Source organism: Rhinolophus sinicus, chromosome 5 (genome assembly GCF_057876585.1).
Source record: "Rhinolophus sinicus isolate RSI-liver-muscle chromosome 5, RSI-T2T, whole genome shotgun sequence".
In the NCBI taxonomy this organism is placed as follows: Eukaryota; Metazoa; Chordata; class Mammalia; order Chiroptera; family Rhinolophidae; genus Rhinolophus; species Rhinolophus sinicus.
The window spans coordinates 82760571-82784619 of NC_142505.1; the positions used below are offsets into that span (position 1 = coordinate 82760571).

At 38.9% G+C, this 24049-nt stretch overlaps 3 protein-coding genes across 3 annotated transcripts; all 3 read left to right on the forward strand.

Moving 5' to 3' along the window:
- The first annotated feature begins 1348 nt into the window (after positions 1-1348).
- On the forward strand, positions 1349-7798 carry LOC141567282 (protocadherin beta-4). Its single transcript, XM_074313671.2, is given in 2 exon segments — positions 1349-6523; positions 6525-7798. Coding segments are annotated over 2 exon segments (2385 nt in total). The 5' UTR covers positions 1349-4190; the 3' UTR covers positions 6577-7798.
- Positions 7799-7949: 151 nt separating this feature from the next.
- Positions 7950-13518, forward strand: LOC109451078 (protocadherin beta-5). Its single transcript, XM_074313666.2, has one exon. It carries the CDS (start codon positions 10841-10843, stop codon positions 13226-13228), a length of 2388 nt encoding a protein of 795 aa, XP_074169767.2. The 5' UTR covers positions 7950-10840; the 3' UTR covers positions 13229-13518.
- A 133-nt stretch (positions 13519-13651) lies between these two features.
- PCDHB6 (protocadherin beta 6) lies at positions 13652-23681 on the forward strand. The gene has a single exon (XM_074313670.2). It carries the CDS (start codon positions 21297-21299, stop codon positions 23679-23681), a length of 2385 nt encoding a protein of 794 aa, XP_074169771.2. The 5' UTR covers positions 13652-21296.
- Positions 23682-24049: the final 368 nt, after the last annotated feature.

Sequence of the window (24049 nt, forward strand, 5' to 3'; positions counted from 1 at the left end):
ATAGAGAAAATCCTAAGGAATCCACAAAATCTACTAAAATTAATAAATGATTCAGCAAGGTTGGAGGATACAAGATCAACATACAAAAATCAATTTTATTTCTGTACATTAGCATTGGACAACCTAAAAATGAAATGAAGAAAACAATTTCATTTGTGATAGCCTGAAAAAGAATAAAATACTTAGGAATAAATTTAACAAAATAAGTGGAAGACTTGTATACTTAACACTACCAACCGTCATTGAAAGAAGTTAAAGAAGACCTAAGTAAATGGAAAGTGTTTACAGGTTGGAAGACTTAATATTGTTAAGATGGTGATACCCTCCAAGTTGGTCTAGAGAGTCGATACAATTTCTATCAAAATCCCAGCCTAATTTTTTGCAGAAATTGGCAAATTTACCCTAAAATTCATACGGAAATGCAGTGGACCCAGAATAGCCGAAACAATCTTGAAAAAGAACAACAAAGTTGGAGAACTCAAACTTCCTGATTTTAAAGATGTGTTATGAGTTAGATATTAGATATTTGAATAATTAAATATATTAAACATAAATACTATCTTTTTATTTAGAATGTACTACAAGGAATTATTAGAAATTGTCTTAGATTCCATCACCAATTTCTCAAGCTAACCTCCCTAATTATCCAAATATCTCCTTTCTAAATTTCAATTTCAATGATGTGACTTTTTGAAAATCAGTTTAGTTTGAAAAGTTAGCTGATACTAAATTTTAGTTTACTTTCACCAATGAGCAGTATTGGTTGCTTTACAGTTATTTCATTCAAATGACCAACTGATGTATCTAATTTATCTATCTAGTAGAAAATTTTAAAAGATAATTTCTAATAAAATCCACAAACCATTGACATTAGCTAATTATTTTCAGCTTAATATTTTGAAATAATACTATTTAAAGTATGATTTAAAGAACTAAAAATACCAGTTAAAATCTGATAATACCTATTTCACCAATTTATCTATCTTTCTCTCAACAATTAATATTTAATCTCCCTCTCACCCTTCAAGTTAAGAACAAAACAGCCCCCGAGTTAACATGAAGTTTAAAAAATATTCTCTCAATTTTTCAAAACAATTTTATTCAAATTTTTAAACAAATTTTATTCAAAATTTCAACGTACGGATTTAGCACTTTGAATTTTAGGACTACTTGTATTCAAATTCCTTTAAAATGATTTTTATCTTTTCTTCAATTATATTAAAAATTTGTGCCTATATTTTACCAAGCAGGAATTAAAATTGCTATTTAGTTCCCAGAGTACCCTGCTAGCTATTCTCTCTCTCTCTCTCTCTCTCTCTCTCTCTCTCTCTCTCTCTCTCTCTCTCTCAGAATATTCAAAATGGAAAAAATATTTTAAATATTATGCTTCAGGTCTGGCAACCAGTTGTGTACATTGTTATATGAATCCTTCAGAATGCATAATGCACCTTTCCTGACTGGAAAGAAATGATTTTTCAGGTGACCATTCTTTATATCAACTCCTCTTCTATGCAGATGTAATGTAATAGATTTTTTTTTCAGATAAATTTGGCAGTTTAGGGGAATAATCCATGCTGTTGTGTGTTAGATTACCCAATTAGGCCACCCTTCTTGATTTTAATTACACCCTAGTAACATTTGAAAATATCTATACATAGATATTTTTTCTTCAATATTTAAGGCTACAGGTTATTCATTATATATGTTACTCTTTAAAAATTTTATACGTAATTAATGATCTCAACAAAACACTATTAGTTTTCCTTCCAATTTCTAAATTTCATAACCACCTCTCTTTGCTGGTACATATTTCTAAAGGGAAATAAACAATTTTGAAGGTTCTTATATTAATTGAAAACTTGAATACAAATATATTTCACTATGTACCCATGACCAGGATGAAGTTTGGATCTAAATTATCTAAAAAGTTGTTCACCTCTCTAATTCCGCTTGGGTAGATAGGAAAATGGATTCTAGAGCCACACTGTAACAGTTTGAATCCTAGCTCTGCCATTTCAAGTGGTGTTGTGACTATGGGCAGGCTATTTAAACTCTCTATGCCTCCATTTTTTCATCTATAAAATGTGGCCAATAAGAGTGCCCACCTCATAGGCTTGTTTGGGGGAATACAATGAATTAATATATATGAAATGCTTAGAATAATATCTGGCATATAGTAGCACAGATATGTTAATATTGTCTCAATATCCTTTATTTTGGATTGACAAAAGGAACTGAAAAGAGCTGATTTGCAACAGTATTTCTATGTCAGCATATAGAAATAAGTAAACAAAATGTAGTTTGAATTTTGTTCTGCACTCTGTAATTTGAATATAACTAGAACTTGCTTACTCCATGATGAACAATTTGCTCTTTATTTTTCCCAGATTTTTAAAAATTTATATCTAAAATAATACTTTTTCTTTTATTCTTTTCAGTATTATGTTTTCTTATTTCACTTAATGTTGGTACATATTTTATCTCCTCTGATTTACCTTAAAAGTAAACAAAAACTGTAAAATGTATTAATATTATTATTGCCATTGCTATAAATCTTATAGGAAGCAATTAATAGAACAAGAATCAAAATAAACTTAATTGAATAGTACTCAGCATGTATTATACCCTCATCTCTCAGAATTCTATATTCACTTTCAGACATGTTCATGGCTGAACGTATGATCTGACAATAATCTTCTTATATAGATAGAAACATAATAATTAAAGTAGATTAATTAATGCATCAACTCATAGTTATTGAATAACTACTGTAATCCAGGTTTCTTTCAAAAGTAACTTTTCTAATACTTTCTATTAGAATCTAAGATTATTGACATGCTTTTAAAATAATTCATTCAGCATGAATTATAAATTATAATTTATTAAGTGAATTAGGTAATTAAATTGAATTACAAAATATTTAAGGAAGAGAAATCACGTAAGTGCCAAGATAAGTGGTACTCCATTCAACATGCTAATTGTAACCAATAAACTGGTCAGTTGTGTCTCAGTTAACTTCCTATATCAGGATAATTACAATAGATGTACACTGTGCTGGAATCCATTTTATAAACAAGTCTCTTCTCTTCACCATAGACAAGGCCTGAGGCACTCTTTGCTCACCAGTTAAAATCAGGGCTTCTTGTGAAAGAATCTGATATCTGGGATACAAGGAATGAATACATTAAGATGCAAAGTCATTGCAAAATACAGGTATCTATCTAGCTAAAGAAGCTTACGTTTAAAGCCTTTATCTTTACAAAATTCTATGATTTTTGCTCACTTGATTTTAATCTTGATATTATCCTGATAATAACAAAGTAGAATAATCATGTCCTATCACCCTCGGAGCTTTTTTCCTTATCTGTAAAACTTCCTTTCACTTCCTTTTCAGTTCTAAAAATCTGATTCTAATACTATTTGACTTCCTCCTAAATTTAATGTGGAGGAAGGACTGTAAAAGGACTTATAACAAAGCAAGATACCTCCTCTTTCAACTTATTGCTGTTTGCACACCCGTGTAGGAAGATAGAAGAACCTTTCCTTTGAAAAATAGTCTGAGACCACATGGTACAGAACACTTTAACTTTTACATAATTATAAATTCCTCACATACTTGGAAATACACAGGTATAGCTATTATTAATTGTAATTTTATAAGAGTTTATCTCCCCTGGTTAGATTATGCAAAGGGGAAATGGAGTTCTTTGAAGTTCCACTGCTTAGGGTGTAGGGAGACGGAGATACCGTCTTGCTTTCTGCTCACAATTATTCTAGCTCAGGTAATGTAGTGGAATAATCTTACAAATTACGCAAATTAATGGAATAACAAAGTTTGTAAACGTTCTACACACTTTAAAAATGGATTACTTTTGGACACTTCCAAAATATGCTTTTACTTGAGAATATCAATTTCCCAATAAAGACGCAGGGTGGCGCTGCAGGCTAAGATTGTGAATAAGCCCCTAAATACTCACATATTCCTTTGTTGCAAAACTGAATCAAAGACACACGGAAGAAGCTTTTCCAGCAGTACTGGGTTACCGACGAGTTTTGGCAGCAATATACTAAACGATTTTAAGATTCAAAGTAACTTTGTGAGGTGTCAACTAATCAAGAAACCGGAATTGAATATCTCAAGTCTTTTTGTGGTTGCTGAAGGGATTGGATGTAAGCACCCGGGCTCCAACATGGAGACGCTAGAGAGAATTCAACCAAACAGGCAAGTGATGGCCTTTATTATGATGGTGTTCTTGTCTCAAGCTAATCCCGAGCCTATTTGTTATTCTGTGCTGGAAGAAACAGAGAGCGGCTCCGTTGTAGCCCATCTGACCAAGGACCTGGGTCTGGGAATTGGGGAACTGGCCGCCCGGTCGGCCCGGGTGGTGTCTGACGATGACAAGCAGCGCTTGCAGCTGGATCGTCAGACGGGAGATTTGGTTTTGAGAGAGAAACTAGACCGGGAAGAGCTATGTGGCTCCACAGAACCATGTGTACTGCATTTCCAAGTATTCCTGGAAATGCCGGTGCAGTTTTTTGAAGGAGAATTATCAATCCAGGACATAAATGACCACTCCCCAGTATTCCTGACAAGGGAAATGCTCTTGAAAATCCCGGAAAATAGTCAGCCAGGGACTATTTTTCCTTTGAAATCAGCTCAGGATTTGGATGTGGGCAGCAATGGTCTTCAACAATACACTATCAGCCCCAGTTCTCATTTTCACGTTCTTACTCGAAATCATGGTGAGGGTAAGAAGTACCCAGATTTGGTGCAGGACAAAGCGCTGGATAGAGAGGAACAGCCGGAGTTCAGCTTAACCCTCGTGGCGCTGGATGGTGGGGCTCCGCCCAGGTCCGGCACTATCGCGGTGCGAGTCCTGATCATGGACGTCAATGACAATGTTCCTGAGTTTGTGCACACCCCGTATGAGGTGCAGATCCTGGAAAACAGCCCCCTAGACTCCCCAATACTGAGTGTCTTTGCTAGGGATGCAGATGCTGGAAACTTTGGGAGTGTTTCCTATAGCTTGTTCCAAGCATCAGATGAAATTAAACAAACTTTCTCAATAGATGAAGTCACAGGAGAAATCCGACTGACAAAGGAATTGGATTTTGAACAAATTAAATCTTACCACGTGGAAATTGAGGCTACGGATGGAGGAGGCCTTTCTGGAAAAGGCACTGTATTTGTAGAGGTGGTGGATGTGAACGACAATGCTCCCGAACTGACCATATCTTCACTCACCAGCTCCATCCCAGAAAACGCTCCTGAGACCGTTGTCTCTATCTTCCGTATTCGAGATAGAGACTCTGGAGACAATGGAAAGACGATGTGCTCTATTCCAGATAATCTGCCATTCATTCTAAAACCGACTTTCAAGAATTTCTACACCCTTGTAACAGAAGGACCACTGGACAGAGAGAGTAGAGCCGAGTACAACATCACGATCACCGTCACCGACTTGGGGACCCCCAGGCTGAAAACCCAGCACAACATAACCGTGCTGGTGTCCGACGTCAACGACAACGCCCCGGCCTTCACCCAAACCTCCTACACCCTGTTCGTCCGCGAGAACAACAGCCCCGCCCTGCACATAGGCAGCGTCAGCGCCACCGACAGAGACGCGGGCGCCAACGCCCAGGTCACCTACTCGCTGCTGCCGCCACAGGACCCGCACCTGCCCTTGACCTCCCTGGTGTCCATCAACGCCGACAACGGGCAGCTGTTCGCGCTGAGGGCGCTGGATTACGAGGTCCTGCAGGCCTTGGAGTTCCGCGTGGGCGCCACGGACCGCGGCTCCCCTGCGCTGAGCAGCCAGGCGCTGGTGCGCGTGCTGGTGCTGGACGCCAACGACAACTCGCCCTTCGTGCTGTACCCGCTGCAGAACGGCTCTGCGCCCTGCACCGAGCTGGTGCCCAGGGCGGCCGAGCCGGGCTACCTGGTGAGCAAGGTGGTGGCGGTGGACGGAGACTCGGGCCAGAACGCCTGGCTGTCGTACCAGCTGCTCAAGGCCACGGAGCCCGGGCTGTTCGGCGTGTGGGCGCACAACGGCGAGGTGCGCACGGCGCGGCTGCTGAGCGAGCGCGACGCGGCCAAGCACAGGCTGGTGGTGCTGGTCAAGGACAATGGCGAGCCGCCGCTGTCGGCCAGCGTCACGCTGCACGTGCTGCTGGTGGACGGCTTCTCGCAGCCCTACCTGCCGCTCCCGGAAGCGGCGGCCGACCCGGCCCAGGCCGACCCGCTCACGGTCTATCTGGTCATCGCGTTGGCGTCGGTGTCGTCGCTCTTCCTGTTCTCGGTGCTGGCGTTCATCGCGGTGCGGCTGTGCAGGAGGGGCAGGGCCGCCTCGTTGGGTGGCTGCTCGGTGCCCGAGGGCCACTTTCCGGGCCACCTGGTGGACGTCAGCGGTACTGGGACCCTGTCCCAGAGCTACCAGTATGAGGTGTGTCTGACCGGAGACCCTGGGACTGGTGAGTTCAAATTCCTGAAGCCAATATTCCCCAACCTCTTGGTTCAGGACATAGAGAGAAATTAAAGAAAATACCAAATGCAGGAATAATTTTGTATTAAGTTAAGTTTTGTGTTTGTTTAAGTGACATCGAATTTGGCAAAACTAACTCCTGTTACGATGCCTTTTAAGAAATAGTTTTATCCAAATACGTATCTCTATTCCAAACCAATGCATATCCCTGATCATGCTAAATTTATTCCTTTTGTTAATATTGATTGGAGTTGGCCTTTTAAATTACACTGGATATTGAGTATGTATTTTCTCCATATTTGACCTTCTATTAGTGATTAATCTTCCCATAACTATAAATTACTCAATTAGTATAAGAAATTTTACTTAAATCAATTTCTTAATTAATGTCTTTTTAATGAAACATTTTAAAGCTTTTATGTAATTTTGCATTTTTATATATTTGTGGTTCTTGTCTTTATCATATATAGCTTTATCTTTGTAAGACCAGAGTGCTTGAAATTCTTTATAGCTACCTAGGCCTTTCTTTTTTACTATTCTACCAGGCTATGACCCGTGAATAGCCATGAGCATATAACTTAGCATACTTGTTTCTCCTAAATTGTACATAAACATGCACCTCATTAAAATACTGATACACTAAAACTGTGACTTCCTATTGTGATCACCATATATGCTAGAGGTTTTCTTATTTATTTGATGCTACTTACCTAGCACATTGTAAGTGCTCCATAAATACTAATGTTAAAACTGAAATAATTATTCTCATTTGTAAATAATAATTAAAGAGAAAATCTTATATCATTTGGCATCACTTTCACTAAATAAAACTAAGTCACTGCTTGGTAAAATCCTTTAAACAATAGTCTCAGAACCTTAAGTAAATCCTAAGTCCTTTCAGAGGATTCAAGATGTAGAGAGCATCATACACTTCCTTGTCCTTCCTTTTGCCCTATAAAAAGAAGTTCAAGCGTAATTTAATGTATGTATCCCTTGGTTTTCCTGCAGCTTTTCCCTATTGTTCAAGGGTCAGATAATTTCTTCTGAGTTTCAGTTATTCTGTTCAAGACTGATTATCATATGATATCAGATTTTCACTTTAAGTTACATTGCAGACATGGACAGTATCAACAAAATAATGATTTATTTTTGATGTTCAATTTATCTTCTGTTTTGTTCTTCAATGTAGCTTTCAGATATTTTCTGTAAATTTACTTTATCAATTATACTGAACTTTCCTTTGTAAGAAATAAGCATTATTTTGTCCTTTGGGACAATAAGAATATAAATAGAAATTAAATAATGTAAGAAATGAACTTATCTGAATTATGATTGTTTTATGTTGTGTTCAATAAGCCAAGTAAGCTGATCATGTGATTTCCAACTAAATTTATATGACTATTACTATAAGACCACTTATTTGAACTTTTGGTACAATGTGAGCAACTAAAGAGCTTGCTTTATAATCTAAATATTTATTTTGAAATCTTGTGTCATGCTACTAGAATTTAATTACTTGCACTTTTCCCTGAATTACTTTTTTTCCCTAAGGACACAATGAAATGAAAAAGGAAAGTGACTTACTGTTTCAGCTATTCTTGAAACAGCCTTTTAGCCTTCATCCAATCTAAAAATTGAAATAAGAGATAAAAATGAGAACAAAATTAAACATAAGCAAATATATAAGATATAAATATGGTAGTCAACTTTAATGACTTCTCCATTTTATTATTAGCTATTAATATTTAACTGAAATTGCTTTTATATATGATAACAGGAAATCTGATTGACATTTTCACCAATATATTTCAACATAACGAAAATCCAAGTTCACTTTTTCTGTTTATGTAAGGAAATTCCAGTTGTACAGTCAACCAAATGACACTGGCCAAATAAACATCCAGAACCCAACTTTATGGATTTATGTAGTACATTCATGAAATACTCTGAGTATTACTTTATGAATTACTGTGCATACTCATAAAGCATGGATCTTTCCTTACTATCTGGGTATCACCACCAGATTAGTATAGAATAGATAAACATTTTGAAATTCAATGATTAGAATTTAGTAGTAAACATGACTCGAATAACTTCCACAAAATGCATGTTTTATGAAAAATAAGCCAATTCTATTGTTGCAAAATAAAAATAGAGAATGGAGGCCAAATATCTTAAATAGAGGGACATATAATGTTCAGCAGTTAGAAGACTCAATGTTTGGAGTCTTCTTATGTCAATTTTCTGCAATCAATCTATAGATGTAATAACATCTTAAACAAATTTTCAGCAAATTTCTTTGTGAAAAAGCTGAATCTAAAATTTACATGGAAATACAAAGGAACAATAATAACCAAAGCAATCTTGAAGAAAATGAATAAAGCTGGAGGACTTACCCATCAGATACTAAACCTATTATAAAGCTACAGTAAGTAAGACTATGTAGTACTACAGGATAAACAAAGAGAAAAGTGGAAAAAAGAGTCTTAAACAGACCTATGGTTACAAAATGATACATCACAAGCAATGGGGAAGAGATCACCTTTTCAATAGATAGTGCAAAGTCATTTGGATATTTATATGAAAAAAAATGATTTTGATACTAACCTCATTCATATGAAAAAATTCAAAAGGATTATAGCTCTAAATGTGAAAATTAAAATAAGTAATTTTTCAAAAACACGATACAATAATATTTTCACGACTTTGGATTATGCAAAAATTTAAAGAGAACACAAAGAGAGCTAACCATAATCATTGAGAAATATTGACAAGTTGGGCTAAATTAAAGTTTGAGAAGTTTTGTTCATCAAAGATACCACAAGAGTTAAATTCCAAGCCATAAAGTGGGAGAAGACATTTGCAATACATAATTCTGAAAAAATACTTATATCCAGAATATATTAGGAACTTCTAAAGATGGATAAGAAAGAAGGCAAATACCTTAAATAGAGAAATGGACAAAAGACTTTCAAGCACTTCACAAGAATGTACCCTAATGGCCAATAAACATGTGGAAAATGTGCTCATTTTAATTAATCACCAGGGAAATATTAATTAAAATTACAGTATGATATCACTACATACTAGAATGGTTACAATTAAAAGACAATATCAAATGTTGACAAGGATATGGAGCAACTGGAACTCTAATTGTTTGCTGGTTTGGGTAAAACCACATTTGAAAACTTGTTTGCAATATCTGCTAAAGCTAAATATATGTGCACATCTTAATGCACCACAGTCTACTTCTAAAAATATATAAAATATAAATGCTCACATAGACATCAAATGACATGTACAAGAATGTTCATAGCAGCACTACTCAAAATATCCCTAAATTGGAAAAACCCAACGCCCATCACGTGAAGAATGGATAAACAAATCGTGATATAGTTACACACTAGAATAGTATAAATAATAAGAATAAAATAAATTATAAGAATATGCAACAGATGAATTTTACAAATGTAATGTTGAGTGAAAGAAGTCAAACACAAAAGAGTAATATTCTACAACTCCATTTGTATAAAAGTTCAAAATAACAAAAAATTTTGTGACAGTAGAAGTTAGGAGAGTGTTTATCTTTAACGGGGAGGGTAGTGACCAGACAATGACAGAAGGAGGCTTATAAGGTTTCAGTAACATTTTAATTTTAATTTGGATTCTGCTTGTAAGAGTGCATTCACTTTGTGAAAATTCTTTGAGTTGTACACGTAAGATCTGTGCCCTGTTCTGATGTATGTTATATTTAAAGATAAAAATCATTTTTGTAAAAATTTAAACTTTCGTAAACATCCATTATCACTTATTTCTTGAATATAACCAAACAAAAAACCCACAAGTAAGTTTTTTCACATACTCAAAAGGTATTTTTATGAGGAATAGTAATCTATCATTTTAGTTTGTCCTGAAAAGTATTCTTTTACTTATAGCTAACTCAGCAAATGTCTATTTAGAGCTTCCAATAACTAAGAACTGGAGGGAGATAAGATCGGCAGTAGTTCTGTGACTTAAAAGTTTTGATACACACCAGAGTTATAATTTGGAATGAAATGAAATGGCGAATACTGTATGCAATAGTAAATAAGGACGCTTGGTGGCGCTGCAGGCTAGGAGTTTGAATGAAGGTCTCTGTGGCTACCCCGGACGCCATTAAGCTGGGAATCAGAACTCCGACTGCTTTCTAAAAGAAGGAAGCATTTTAGGTAAGATCGAGGGGCGGAGATCTTCAGAGAGGGCATCGTTCTAGTGCAAGTCAGTCAGAAAGATCTAATTCGAGGTTATTTAACGAAGCCATCTGGGTTGACTGTATACCGAGTTGAAGAAACTGCATCTTCTTGAACCGGGTCTTAACAATGGAGACAGCGCTAGCAAAAACGCTACAGAAAAGGCAAGTTATCTTTTTTGCTCTATTGTTGCTTTTGTGGGAGGCTGGTTCTGAAGCAATTAGGTATTCTATACCAGAAGAAACAGAAAGTGGCTCCTTTGTGGCAAACCTGGCAAAAGACCTGGGACTCAGGGTGGGGGAACTGGCCACTCGGGGCGCGCGAATCCACTACAAAGGAAACAAACAGCTCTTACAGCTGGATATGAGGACTGGGAATTTGCTTGTCTATGAAAAACTAGACCGGGAGGTACTGTGCGGGGCGACAGATCCCTGTATACTGCAATTCCAACTATCACTGGAAAACCCGGTGCAGTTTTTTCAAGCTGATCTGCAGCTCACTGATATAAATGACCATTCCCCAGAGTTCCTAGACAGGGAAATGCTCCTAAAAATCCCAGAAATCGTCCAGCCAGGGACTGTGTTTCCTTTGAAAATAGCGCAGGACTTTGACATAGGTAGCAACACTGTTCAGAACTACACAATCAGCCCCAACTCCCATTTTCATGTTGTCACTCATAATCGCGGAGGTGGCAGAAAATTCCCGGAGCTGGTGCTGGACAAAGCGCTGGATAGGGAGGAGCAGCCCGAACTCAGTTTAACCCTCACCGCGCTGGATGGTGGGGCTCCGCCCAGGTCTGGGACGACTGCCGTCCGCATTGAAGTCGTGGACATCAATGATAACGCCCCTGAGTTTTCACAGTTGCTCTATGAAGTACAGGTGCCGGAGAACAGCCCGCTAAACTCCTTAGTTGTCGCTGTCTCCGCCCGAGATTTAGATGCAGGACCATATGGGAATGTAGTTTACGCTCTTTTCCAAGGCGATGAAGTTAATCAACCATTTGTAATAGATGAGATAACAGGAGAAATTCGTCTGAAACAGGCATTGGATTTTGAGACAACTCAATATTATAACGTGGAGATTGCGGCCACAGATGGCGGGGGGCTTTCAGGAAAATGCACTGTAGCTATACAGGTGCTGGATGTGAATGACAATGCCCCTGAACTCACCATGTCGAGGCTCACCAGCTCTACCCCAGAAAACTCACCAGAGACTGTAGTTGCTGTTTTCAGTGTTTCTGATCCAGACTCTGGGGACAATGGCAGAATGGTTTGCTCCATCCAGAACGATCTCCCTTTTCTCTTGAAACCCACATTCAGGAACTTTTACACCCTAGTGACAGAGGGGCCACTAGACAGAGAGAGCCGGGCAGAGTACAACATCACCATCACCGTCACCGACTTGGGGACCCCCAGGCTGAAAACCCAGCACAACATAACCGTGCTGGTCTCCGACGTCAACGACAACACCCCGGCCTTCACCCAAACCTCCTACACCCTGTTCGTCCGCGAGAACAACAGCCCCGCCCTGCACATAGGCAGCGTCAGCGCCACCGACAGAGACGCGGGCGCCAACGCCCAGGTCACCTACTCGCTGCTGCCGCCACAGGACCCGCACCTGCCCCTGGCCTCCCTGGTGTCCATCAACGCCGACAACAGGCAGCTGTTCGCCCTGAGGGCGCTGGATTACGAGGTCCTGCAGGCCTTGGAGTTCCGCGTGGGCGCCACGGACCGCGGCTCCCCTGCGCTGAGCAGCCAGGCGCTGGTGCGCGTGCTGGTGCTGGACGCCAACGACAACTCGCCCTTCGTGCTGTACCCGCTGCAGAACGGCTCTGCGCCCTGCACCGAGCTGGTGCCCAGGGCGGCCGAGCCGGGCTACCTGGTGAGCAAGGTGGTGGCGGTGGACGGAGACTCGGGCCAGAACGCCTGGCTGTCGTACCAGCTGCTCAAGGCCACGGAGCCCGGGCTGTTCGGCGTGTGGGCGCACAACGGCGAGGTGCGCACGGCGCGGCTGCTGAGCGAGCGCGACGCGGCCAAGCACAGGCTGGTGGTGCTGGTCAAGGACAATGGCGAGCCGCCGCTGTCGGCCAGCGTCACGCTGCACGTGCTGCTGGTGGACGGCTTCTCGCAGCCCTACCTGCCGCTCCCGGAAGCGGCGGCCGACCCGGCCCAGGCCGACCCGCTCACGGTCTACCTGGTCATCGCGTTGGCGTCGGTGTCGTCGCTCTTCCTGTTCTCGGTGCTGGCGTTCATCGCGGTGCGGCTGTGCAGGAGGGGCAGGGCCGCCTCGTTGGGTGGCTGCTCGGTGCCCGAGGGCCACTTCCCGGGCCACCTGGTGGACATCGGCGGCATGGGAACCCTGTCCCAGAGCTACCAGTATGAGGTGTGTCTGACAGGAGGCTCCGGGTCAAACGAGTTCAAATTCTTGAAGCCGATTATTCCCAACCTCACACCCCAAGGAGCAGGCGAAGAACTAGAGAAAAATACCGCTTTCCGCAATAGCTTGGGATTCAGTTAGGGATCTATCCGATCATGATTCAGTGTCTTTTTTCGCTTATCTCTAATTTCTCCAGATAGAGTTTGAGAGCATAATGGACAAAATCTTATCTTCAAGTATAACCTTGATTTCCCTTTTGTAATGTATTTGTTCATTGGACTTTATGTGTCCAATTTTGGAAAACTCAGTTCTAGACCATTTACATATACCATTTTATATCCATGCATGCTGTTGATTTTCCTGAAATGTTTGCTCCTCTTGTTGGCATTTGTTGCAATGAACTGTCTAAATAAAATCAAATATTAATTGCTTTTCTCTCTATCCGATCCATTTTTCATCACACTGTGAGTATATTTGATGCTAAATAACAAAAATAAGAAAATATGTTTTTACATATTTTTAAAATTTTGTTTTCAAATGAATACATGCATATAATAAATGTAATAGTTGAAAGAAACATAAAAGCAAAATCTATCTATGCTTCTCTCCTAGCTCTCATCCCCACTGGCAAACATTTTCTTAAAACAAATATTTTATCAAATTATAACATACATACAGAAAAAAGAACAAATTCTTAATGTCTGCTTAGTGTATTTTCAGAAAGTGAAAATATTTGGCATCGGCATCTTGGTGAAGAAAGGAAACATTACTAGCACACGAGGTGCCGTACAAATTATCCCTACTAGTCCAAGTATAATAAATATCCTGACTTCAAATACTATAGTTTTGCTTGTTTTGAATTTATATAAATGGAATAGTATGGTGTGAACTGTTTTGTGTTTTATTTTTTTCACTCAACATGTTTATGACATTTATCTATGATATTGTTTTTAATTTTAGTTATTCATTCCCATTGCTGTATACTATTCCACTGTATGAATATTTCACAGTATGAACTGTGAAATTACACTGCCCATCCATCCTACTGTAGATGGATAATTGGGATGGTGCAAGGTTTGGCTGTTTGAATAATTCTGCTCTGAACGTTCTCATACATGTCTTTTGACCAACATGTATTTGCGTTTTGTTGGGTAAATATTAATACCTAGGGGTGGAATTGCTACTCATTTAGTAAGTACATGTTCACTTTTTGTAAATATTTCCTAATAGTTTTCCAACGTGGTTGTATCAATTTACCCTGCTGTCAGCAGTGTCTGGATGTACCAGTTCCCCCACAGTCTTGCCAACACCTGGTATTGTCTGTTTTTCATTTTATCCTATCGGATAGCACTTTTAAACTTTTTACTTTCTAGCTTTTCTATATTTACTTCATTATCAGTAAAGAACATGTTTATAACTTTTTCATAAACTTTAAGCAATTAATTTCCTGCTATTATTGTTCAGCACCTAACAAGTAAACATCCATTCTTCACATATAGCTAGCTAACTATTTTCTGATACTGCTCTGCACAAACCAAAACCTCCATTTATTGTTCCACTAACAACAGTTTCTTCTGATTTTCCATATGAAAGAAAATAATAGAATTCTTTTTTTTTTCTGTTACGTGTTTCTCTCTTATACTTCCAAAACTCTTTCAAATGAACTTTTGTATAATCAAGGTTGCTATTTTATAAGTCTTTTGTATGATACGGCAGTCTGCCCCCAAGTTTATGTCTGACTGGAAATTCTGACAAGCTGTTCTCTGTGAATCAGTGCAGGGCCAGGTTTAAAAAACATCAGACTTGACTTTACGGACCTATGTGATGAATGGGCAGGGAACTCTTTTCAGTATGTGGCCCTGCAAATGTATGGATACAAAAGGCTTTATGCTGGGTTTCCAAGATCTGCACTAAATGTCTTAGTGATCTCCGGAACAAATCTTTTATTTCTTTATAAATGAGTCTTAAGTTTTTTGAAGGGATATCATGAGAGGAAATAATTGTTATTATTAAATATTAGTATATGTTACATAATGTATTGGTATGTTATATAATTTATTACACACTTTCTATGCACTTGGCTGTTTTCTAAATTCTTTACACATATCTCATATAATCTTCAAAATAACGATACAATTGTCACCCCCATTTTAGAGGTGAACAACTGGGACATACAGAGTTAAAGTAACTTGCCCAAGGCCACCTCACTAATAAGTGGTGGAATCAGGATTTGAATCCAGGCAGCCTGACTGCAGAGACATTGCTTTTTTGTTTTTAATTTTCTATTTTGAGATTTATTAAACATTTTTAAAAGTATATTCAATATATATGTGCAATTTAAAGTAAAAATAATAAAATATTCACCCATGTAGCTATCACCCAGCTTAAGAATTAGAACAATGCCAAGACTTGGAAATCCCTGTGTACTTCCATCATTACATCTTCCGTCCTCATGAAAATCAACACCTATCCCGAAATTTTTATTAATTATCTATTCTTTATAATTGCAGCAGATATGCATATGTCTCTAAACGATATATTGTTTAGCTTTGTCTTTGAAATTTACATAAATGAATTCATAATGGATCATCTGTGAGCTTACTTTTTTCAATCATTAAATATTGAATTCATCCATGTTAATGTAGTTCATTCATTACACTGCTCTATAGTATTCTTTTTTTTTATTTAGGTGTGCATTTTATTTGAATATAGAATTATTAATTTGGCAGTATCAATTCAAATTTAATATTTGCATACATAAAGACCCAGTAATGTTATTCATGTTTACAGAAAAACTTTCTATATGCCCAAGGAGCCATGTACAACAAAGCTATTGAAATATGATTTGTCATACTGTAACCTAAGAATAACCAAGATAGTCAATAAAGGAAAGGCTAAATAAAACATGGGATACTATTAACAGTTAAATATCTTCAAGACATATTACATACTGAAAATTGTAAACTCCAGGCTGATAATCTACAACATGCTACCATGTATGTAATAGATGGGGAGAGAGAGAGAAAACACATATGTACCATATGCATAAAATTATCAACACACATGTATGTTTAAAATGACCTAGAAGTATACGTGGTAAATTGGTAGCCATAATTACTTCTGGGAGAGAAATTTGGGCTGGCAGTTTGATAGTCAAGGAGAAATTTTTCCTTACCCAGGTTGTTAGTTTTTCACTTATTTTGTATTTTTATGTATTATTTGGATAGCGATGAATATTAACATAACATTTAAACGAAAAGCAGTTTCTAGCAATATCATGTTTTTACCATGTAAAGAGATAAAATGTACATATATTCACATATTTTGTGTTATGAATTCAGAATATCCAGCCTGGTTTTTACCTACGTATTCACCCTTGGACTCACCACTCACTTCAAGATACAGAAAATGAAATAGCTAACTTATAACACAGGCATATGTGATCCTACTCTCTTTTATTTAACCAAAAGAGGGAGCAACAGTGATGATGGAGTTGAGGGAAGGCCTAAATATCACACTTAATGACTCCCCACAAATCAGAACATTAGCCTTTACCTCTAGATAGTAAAATAGCAAAATGAGAATAAAATATATATGGTATTGAAAAAGTGGAGTGACTTAATGATATTATGGTCAAGGTCTTCTTTGATTTGTCAGCAGATTTGCTTTTCATGTAACTCAGTTATATAGGGTGATGGTGGCTCTGGGATTTCCTCTTTCCTGTAATGTGGTTGTTTTATTACCATGAGGATAACTATCAGTGTATAAACTGACCAACAGATTATAAGCTCTGTAGTATTCTATTGTATACACCTTTACCTTTTAAATTCATTTTGCTGTTGATTGACTTTTGGTTTGTTCCAAGAGTTTTGTTACTATTAATAATGCTGCTATAAACATTCTTGAATATATCTCCTCATGCACTTGGGCCAGAGTTCCTTTTGGGTACATGCACATCTAGGGAGGTACTATCTAGGTCATACCAAAAACCAGAAAGATATCAAAGTGAATGAAATAGACAGTTAATAGATGCCAACACCAACATGAAAGATGTTAGAATTATCTGACAAAGATTTTTAAATGGACTTCAAAAAACATTTCAACAAGCAATTACAAACATGCTTGAAACAAATGCAAAAATAAGGAGTCTGAGCAAAGAAATGTAGAGTTGCAGCAAAGAAATAAAAGCTATAAAGAAATACCAATGGGAATTTTAGAAATTAAAAATACAATCTTGAAATGAAAAACTCAGTTATGAATTCAACAGCAAAATAGAGGGGATAAAGATTCAGTGAATTTGAACAATAGAAATGACCAAATATGAACAATAGAGAGGAAATAGACTAAAACATTAACAGAGCCTCAGGGACCTGTAGGACAATAATAAAGATCTAATACTTGAATCTTTGTGTCATTGGACTCTCAGGAAGAGAGGAGAAAACTTTCCAAATTTCGCAAAACATACAGACACAGAGAATCAAGAAGCCAAATAAGTTCAAAACAAGACAAACCAAAAAAGATCCACACCAAAAAGCATCATAGTCAAATTTCTGAAAACTAAAGAGAAGGAAAAATCTTGAAAGCAGTAAGAGAGAAATGACATGTTACCCATAGAACAATAACAATTTGAATGACAGTAGATTTCTTATCGAAGCCCTGGAGGTCAGAGTGACACAATATTTTTCAAGCGATGAAAGAAAATAAAAATTAACCCAGAATCCTATATCCAGAAAAATATCCTTCAGGTAGAGAATTTTTTGCCTGTGGACCTACCCTAAAAGAATGAATAAAAGACTTTTAACTACTACATGGATCAAAACAAAGTCTCAAGTGAAATTAAAAAAAAATCAACATCAAACTGAGTTGGAAATGAAAAGACAATATATCAAAATTTACAAGATACAGCTAAAGCTGTGCAGAGAGGGAAATTTATAGCATTAAATGTGTAGAGTAGAAAAGAGGAAAAGTCTCAAATCAATCATCTAAGCTCCCATCTCAGGAATATAGAAAAAGAAGAGGGAAATAAACCCACAGCAAGCAGGAGAAACAGGAAAAAGGAAATAATAAAAATAATAAAAGAAAGAAATTCAAAACAAAAATAATAGAGAAAATCAATGAGACAAAAAGGTGGTTCTTTGAAAGAATCAATAAAATTGACAAACATCTAGCAAGATGGACAAAAAGTCTTCTTCCTCAACCATTTGAGATTTCAACTATGTTTAGCATCAAATCCTTTATATTTTCAAATTTTTCTACAGCCTATCTCCCATCAATTGAGAGGGTTTTTAAACAGTGATTACTTACACATCTTTATCTTTTCCCTGAATTATTGTTTTTCTTGCATATGACTGAATTGAAGAAGATTTTAAGAAGTTCAATTCATCCTTGAAAGTTGGTCTTTATCTTTCACTTTAAATAAACCTGAAGAATTTTGAAATGTTATTATATAATGGAATGAAAGGAAAACAAACATGTATAGCATAAAAATAGAAATGAGCTTGATCAACTATGTAATAATTATAAGCTAACTAAATAAAATTATAATACACTCTACAATGTTTCATCAGTTAAAGTACTATTTCAACTCACTGGTAATAAGCCAGCTGAATTAATCTTAAAACTATCAGTCACCTCACACTAGCATATATGAGTATAAAGAGCATGAGCCATGGTGCTTTTTAATGTCACTTGCCTTTCCATGTTGTGTCCAGAGGAAACCAAACTTTTGCCACCTAATTATTAAAATTAAGCTGGAAAATATGATTAAGATGATTCTCAGTGAATGCTGGATATGTTTTGTATCTTAAAAGAGGTATGGGTTACATGGATCGATCCATTTGTTAAAATGCTATGCAGTTAAGATTAGTGCATTTCAATTTGTGAACATTACCTAAAGAAAAGAACTATACCAAAGTAAACATTGAATGGAAGGCACAGAGTGGAGGGAAATGTATAGATGAAACAAGACAGAATATTGCGAAGCCAGATGATTTGTAATGGAAGTTTATGATGTTTACTTTGTATATGTTGAACTGTTTTGTTTTCATAACTAAATTTTTAAATGAATATTCCTTGTGAGACATATTTATAAAAGCAAAGTCAATTCAACTCTACTCTGCAAATTAAATCAAAGCAAAAAGAAGAAAACAGAGAAGCATTCTCCATAAGGGATCTAATATAATCCACTGTCCATAAAAAGGAAGTTTTTTCACATATCCAGCTGATAATCTTTTTTGAGTACATTAAGATATTATCTTCTTTCTCTCTGTCATAACAACCAACATTCTCAAAGATGTTTCAATTATCTAAATTGAGTTTGACACATACTGTACTGCTGATAAAATTTGCTTTAAAATGAAAAATAATTCAGTAAGCGGTATTTGAGGATGCCTGATGGTGCTTCAGGGAAAAAGGACTCTGAATGCCAGTGATGCCATTAAGCAGGAATCAGAATGTTCACTGAAAGAAGGAAGCATTTAGGATTGAGCTGGAAATAGCTTTTTTTCAGAGAAGAAACTAAACCCAACCAAGATGTTTAGGCTTGTTGGTTTTACTTTATCAGTTTGTTATTGATAGAAAGTCTATTCTCAGTAACATTTATTAAGTGAACCGTGGATGCTGGTCATGGTGATATTATTTTTATCCTTCTGGGAAGATCCTTCTGCTTTTCAACTACAAAATTATGTCATCTGTTTAGAGTTTAGATTTTATTTAGCTTTATTTATTTTACCAAGAGTTGAAGTATTTTGGAAAATATCCTCATTTTAAATCTTCCATCATTTCGGCTCTTACCTGAAGTGAATTTTGCTTGAACTCACTTTTTGCTTGAACTTTTGTTTTATTCACCTCTCAATAAATATGAAATGAATCTGAAATGGTTTATGTTTGGTGTATTTTGTGTTCTTATATGTGTACTGGCCCATTTCATGTATTTTCAGGATATTTAGAGATACATTTTCCTATTTATCTAAGCAGAAACTGGTGCAATAGGAATAGATATAGCCATAATAAATCATCATTGAATTCCATGCTATCCACTCAAATGTAATTCACCTTTCTCACTACCTACACATAGGACCTAGTGCCATCCTTGTGAAAGGATAGTAGAGATGAGTCATGAATGTTTGTTTTCTGCATTGCGTTATGTTCTTATGACAGGATAATATGTTTGGATTTTAATTAATTAGTATAGGAGGGGAATTTGATTTTTAGTTATAGTAAAATGAACAATCCTAATAAAAGCATGACCAATACATACAAAATACGTGACTATCTATATGAAAATGAAGTAGAATTCTAAAACACTTACTTATGACAGATACTTGATTGCTCTTAGTTCCTCTTTTAAATAAGTTAATTTGATAAGATATTTCTATCGTAAGTATTTCTTGAGCTCAATTTTCCTCCTACCTTACTGTTCCCTTTAGTGTGCAGGTGTAACCACAAGATTGTTCATGATACTTTATTGGTCATATGATTTAGAGAAATGATTGCTTATTTTCCCATCATTGTTGCTAACCAATTTTTACATTTTACATAGTTTGTTAATACGTTAGGATGATTAAACGTTGTAATTCTTGGATTCACACATTACATTGTCATCAGAGATAATTGCACTGCTAAACAATAAAAAATTGATTATAGGATGTTTACAATATCTGAGGGAGTGGTTTTTAGTTAAACGTTAGTGTGCATGAAAATCATTTAAGGAGAAAGATTGAAGTTGAGATTTCCATTAGCACCACCAGAGAATTTGATTCTAGATCTGGAGGGAAGCCTAGGAATTTACTTTGGGAAAAACCCCAAGACTCCCAGGTAATCCTTTATGCAAATGGTTCGCACACTCCAATTTGAGAAACACTGACTCGACCTAAAAGTCTTCATACAGGTCAGATTTTGGAAATGGTGTTGACCTGCAGGTACCTCATGAAGTTATTAATTTGAACGCGTGGTGGCAGTGCAGGCTAAGAGAGTAAATCCAAGTTCTGCAAATTCCGCGGACGCCATTTCACCAAGAAACCCAAGAAAAAATACAGAACACATTTAAGCTGAAACCAAGATAAAGGTGTTCAGCAAGGCAGTCATCGCTAAAGTGAAAAAAAAAAAAGAAAACGAATTCGAAGCAAAGACATTCCGGAGGGTCGACGGTGGACGTGGTGATTGGGAGTCCAAAAGGATTTTTCTTCTGGAATCACACATAACAATAGAGATGGCGCAAACAAAAACCCATCGCAAGAAAAGGCAAGTGGCGACCTTCATTGTATTGATGCTTTTGTGGGAGGCGGGTTCAGAATCCATTCACTATTCTGTGTTGGAGGAGACAGAAAGTGGCACATTTGTTGCCAACTTGACGAAAGACCTGGGACTCAGGATGGGAGAGCTGGCTGCGCGGGGAGCCCGGATTGTTTTCAAAGGGAACAGGCAGCCTTTGCAGCTTGACCCACAGACCTATGATTTGCTGCTAAATGAGAAACTGGACAGGGAGGAGCTGTGCGGCTCCACTGAGCCATGTGTGCTACCTTTCCAAGTGTTACTGGAAAATCCCTTGCAGTTTTTCCAGGCTGCCTTGCGAGTCAGAGATATAAATGACCACGCCCCGGAGTTCCCAGCCAGAGAAATGCTCCTAAAAATATCAGAAATTACTACACCAGGAAAGATATTTCCTTTGAAAATGGCACAGGATTTAGACGCAGGTAGCAACAGCCTTCAGAGCTACGTAATCAGCTCCAATTCTCACTTCCACGTTCTCACTCGCAGTCGCAGTGACGGCCGGAAGTTTCCGGAGCTGGTGCTGGACAAAGCGCTGGACCGCGAGGAGGAGCCAGAGCTCAGGCTAACTCTCACCGCACTGGATGGCGGGTCTCCGCCCCGGTCAGGGACCACGGAGATTCAGATCCGGGTCTTGGACAGCAACGACAATGCCCCCGAGTTTGCTCAGGAGCTCTATGAGGCGCAAGTCCCCGAAAACGGCTCCCTCGGCTCTCTGGTTATCACAGTCTCAGCGAGAGATTTAGATGCAGGAACCTTTGGGGAGATATCTTATGCCCTATTTCAAGTCGATGACGTTAACCAACCCTTTGAAATACACCCAAACACAGGAGAAATTCGACTGAAAAAAACTTTGGATTTTGAGGAATTTCAGTCTTATCACGTGGATGTTGAGGCTACAGATGGCGGGGGACTATCAGGAAAATGTTCTATAGTCATCAAGATCCTGGACGTGAATGACAATGCTCCTGAATTGACAATGTCGTCACTCATCAGCCCCATCCCTGAAAACCTGCCAGAGATGATAGTGGCAGTTTTCAGTGTATCAGACGCAGATTCTGGAAATAACCAACAGGTTATTTGTTCTATAGATGACAATCTCCCATTTCTTCTAAGACCGTCAGTGGAGAATTTCTACACCTTAGTAACAGAAGGACCACTGGACAGAGAGAGCAGGGCCGAGTACAACATCACCATCACCGTCACCGACTTGGGGACCCCCAGGCTGAAAACCCAGCACAACATAACCGTGCTGGTCTCCGACGTCAACGACAACGCCCCGGCCTTCACCCAAACCTCCTACACCCTGTTCGTCCGCGAGAACAACAGCCCCGCCCTGCACATAGGCAGCGTCAGCGCCACCGACAGAGACGCGGGCGCCAACGCCCAGGTCACCTACTCGCTGCTGCCGCCACAGGACCCGCACCTGCCCCTGGCCGCCCTGGTGTCCATCAACGCCGACAACGGGCAGCTGTTCGCGCTGAGGGCGCTGGATTACGAGGCCCTGCAGGCCTTGGAGTTCCGCGTGGGCGCCACGGACCGCGGCTCCCCTGCGCTGAGCAGCCAGGCGCTGGTGCGCGTGCTGGTGCTGGACGCCAACGACAACGCGCCCTTCGTGCTGTACCCGCTGCAGAACGGCTCTGCGCCCTGCACCGAGCTGGTGCCCAGGGCGGCCGAGCCGGGCTACCTGGTGAGCAAGGTGGTGGCGGTGGACGGAGACTCAGGCCAGAACGCCTGGCTGTCGTACCAGCTGCTCAAGGCCACGGAGCCCGGGCTGTTCGGCGTGTGGGCGCACAACGGCGAGGTGCGCACCGCGCGGCTGCTGAGCGAGCGCGACGCGGCCAAGCACAGGCTGGTGGTGCTGGTCAAGGACAATGGCGAGCCGCCGCTGTCGGCCAGCGTCACGCTGCACGTGCTGCTGGTGGACGGCTTCTCGCAGCCCTACCTGCCGCTCCCGGAAGCGGCGGCCGACCCGGCCCAGGCCGACCCGCTCACGGTCTACCTGGTCATCGCGTTGGCGTCGGTGTCGTCGCTCTTCCTGTTCTCGGTGCTGGCGTTCATCGCGGTGCGGCTGTGCAGGAGGGGTAGGGCCGCCGCATTGGGTGGCTGCTCGGTGCCCGAGGGCCACTTTCCGGGCCACCTGGTGGACGTCAGCGGTACTGGGACACTTTCCCAGAGCTACCAGTATGAGGTGTGTCTGACGGGAGACTCTGGGACCAACGAGTTCAAGTTCCTGAAGCCGATTCTCCCCAACTTCCCGCCCCAGGTCACTGGGAGAGAAATGGAAGAAAACCCCACCTTGCGGAATAGCTTCCCATTCAGTTAAGTATTGGATTATTCTATAATACTAAACCCTACTTAGTAAATTTGGAAATCTCTTTTAAAATTACGTGTTATTGCTGGTCCCTTTCTTGATTATTTTACTACCGTTACTTGGGATGAAATTAACAGAAATTCAGAGAATGCATTTACATAGTGTTTTCCTATGTTATGATTAGTAGTCTTTAAATTATTCATTCAACTATATTTGGCAATCTGAATAAAAAGTAAAATTTTATTTGCATAATTTAAAACATTTGAAATTCAATTATGTTTTCTTTTTACAAAACTATATTCCAACGTGCTTAAGTGAGATTGTATTTCTAACTATTAGTGACAACTGTCATCACTATTGCTATGTAGGAAAAAATTTAC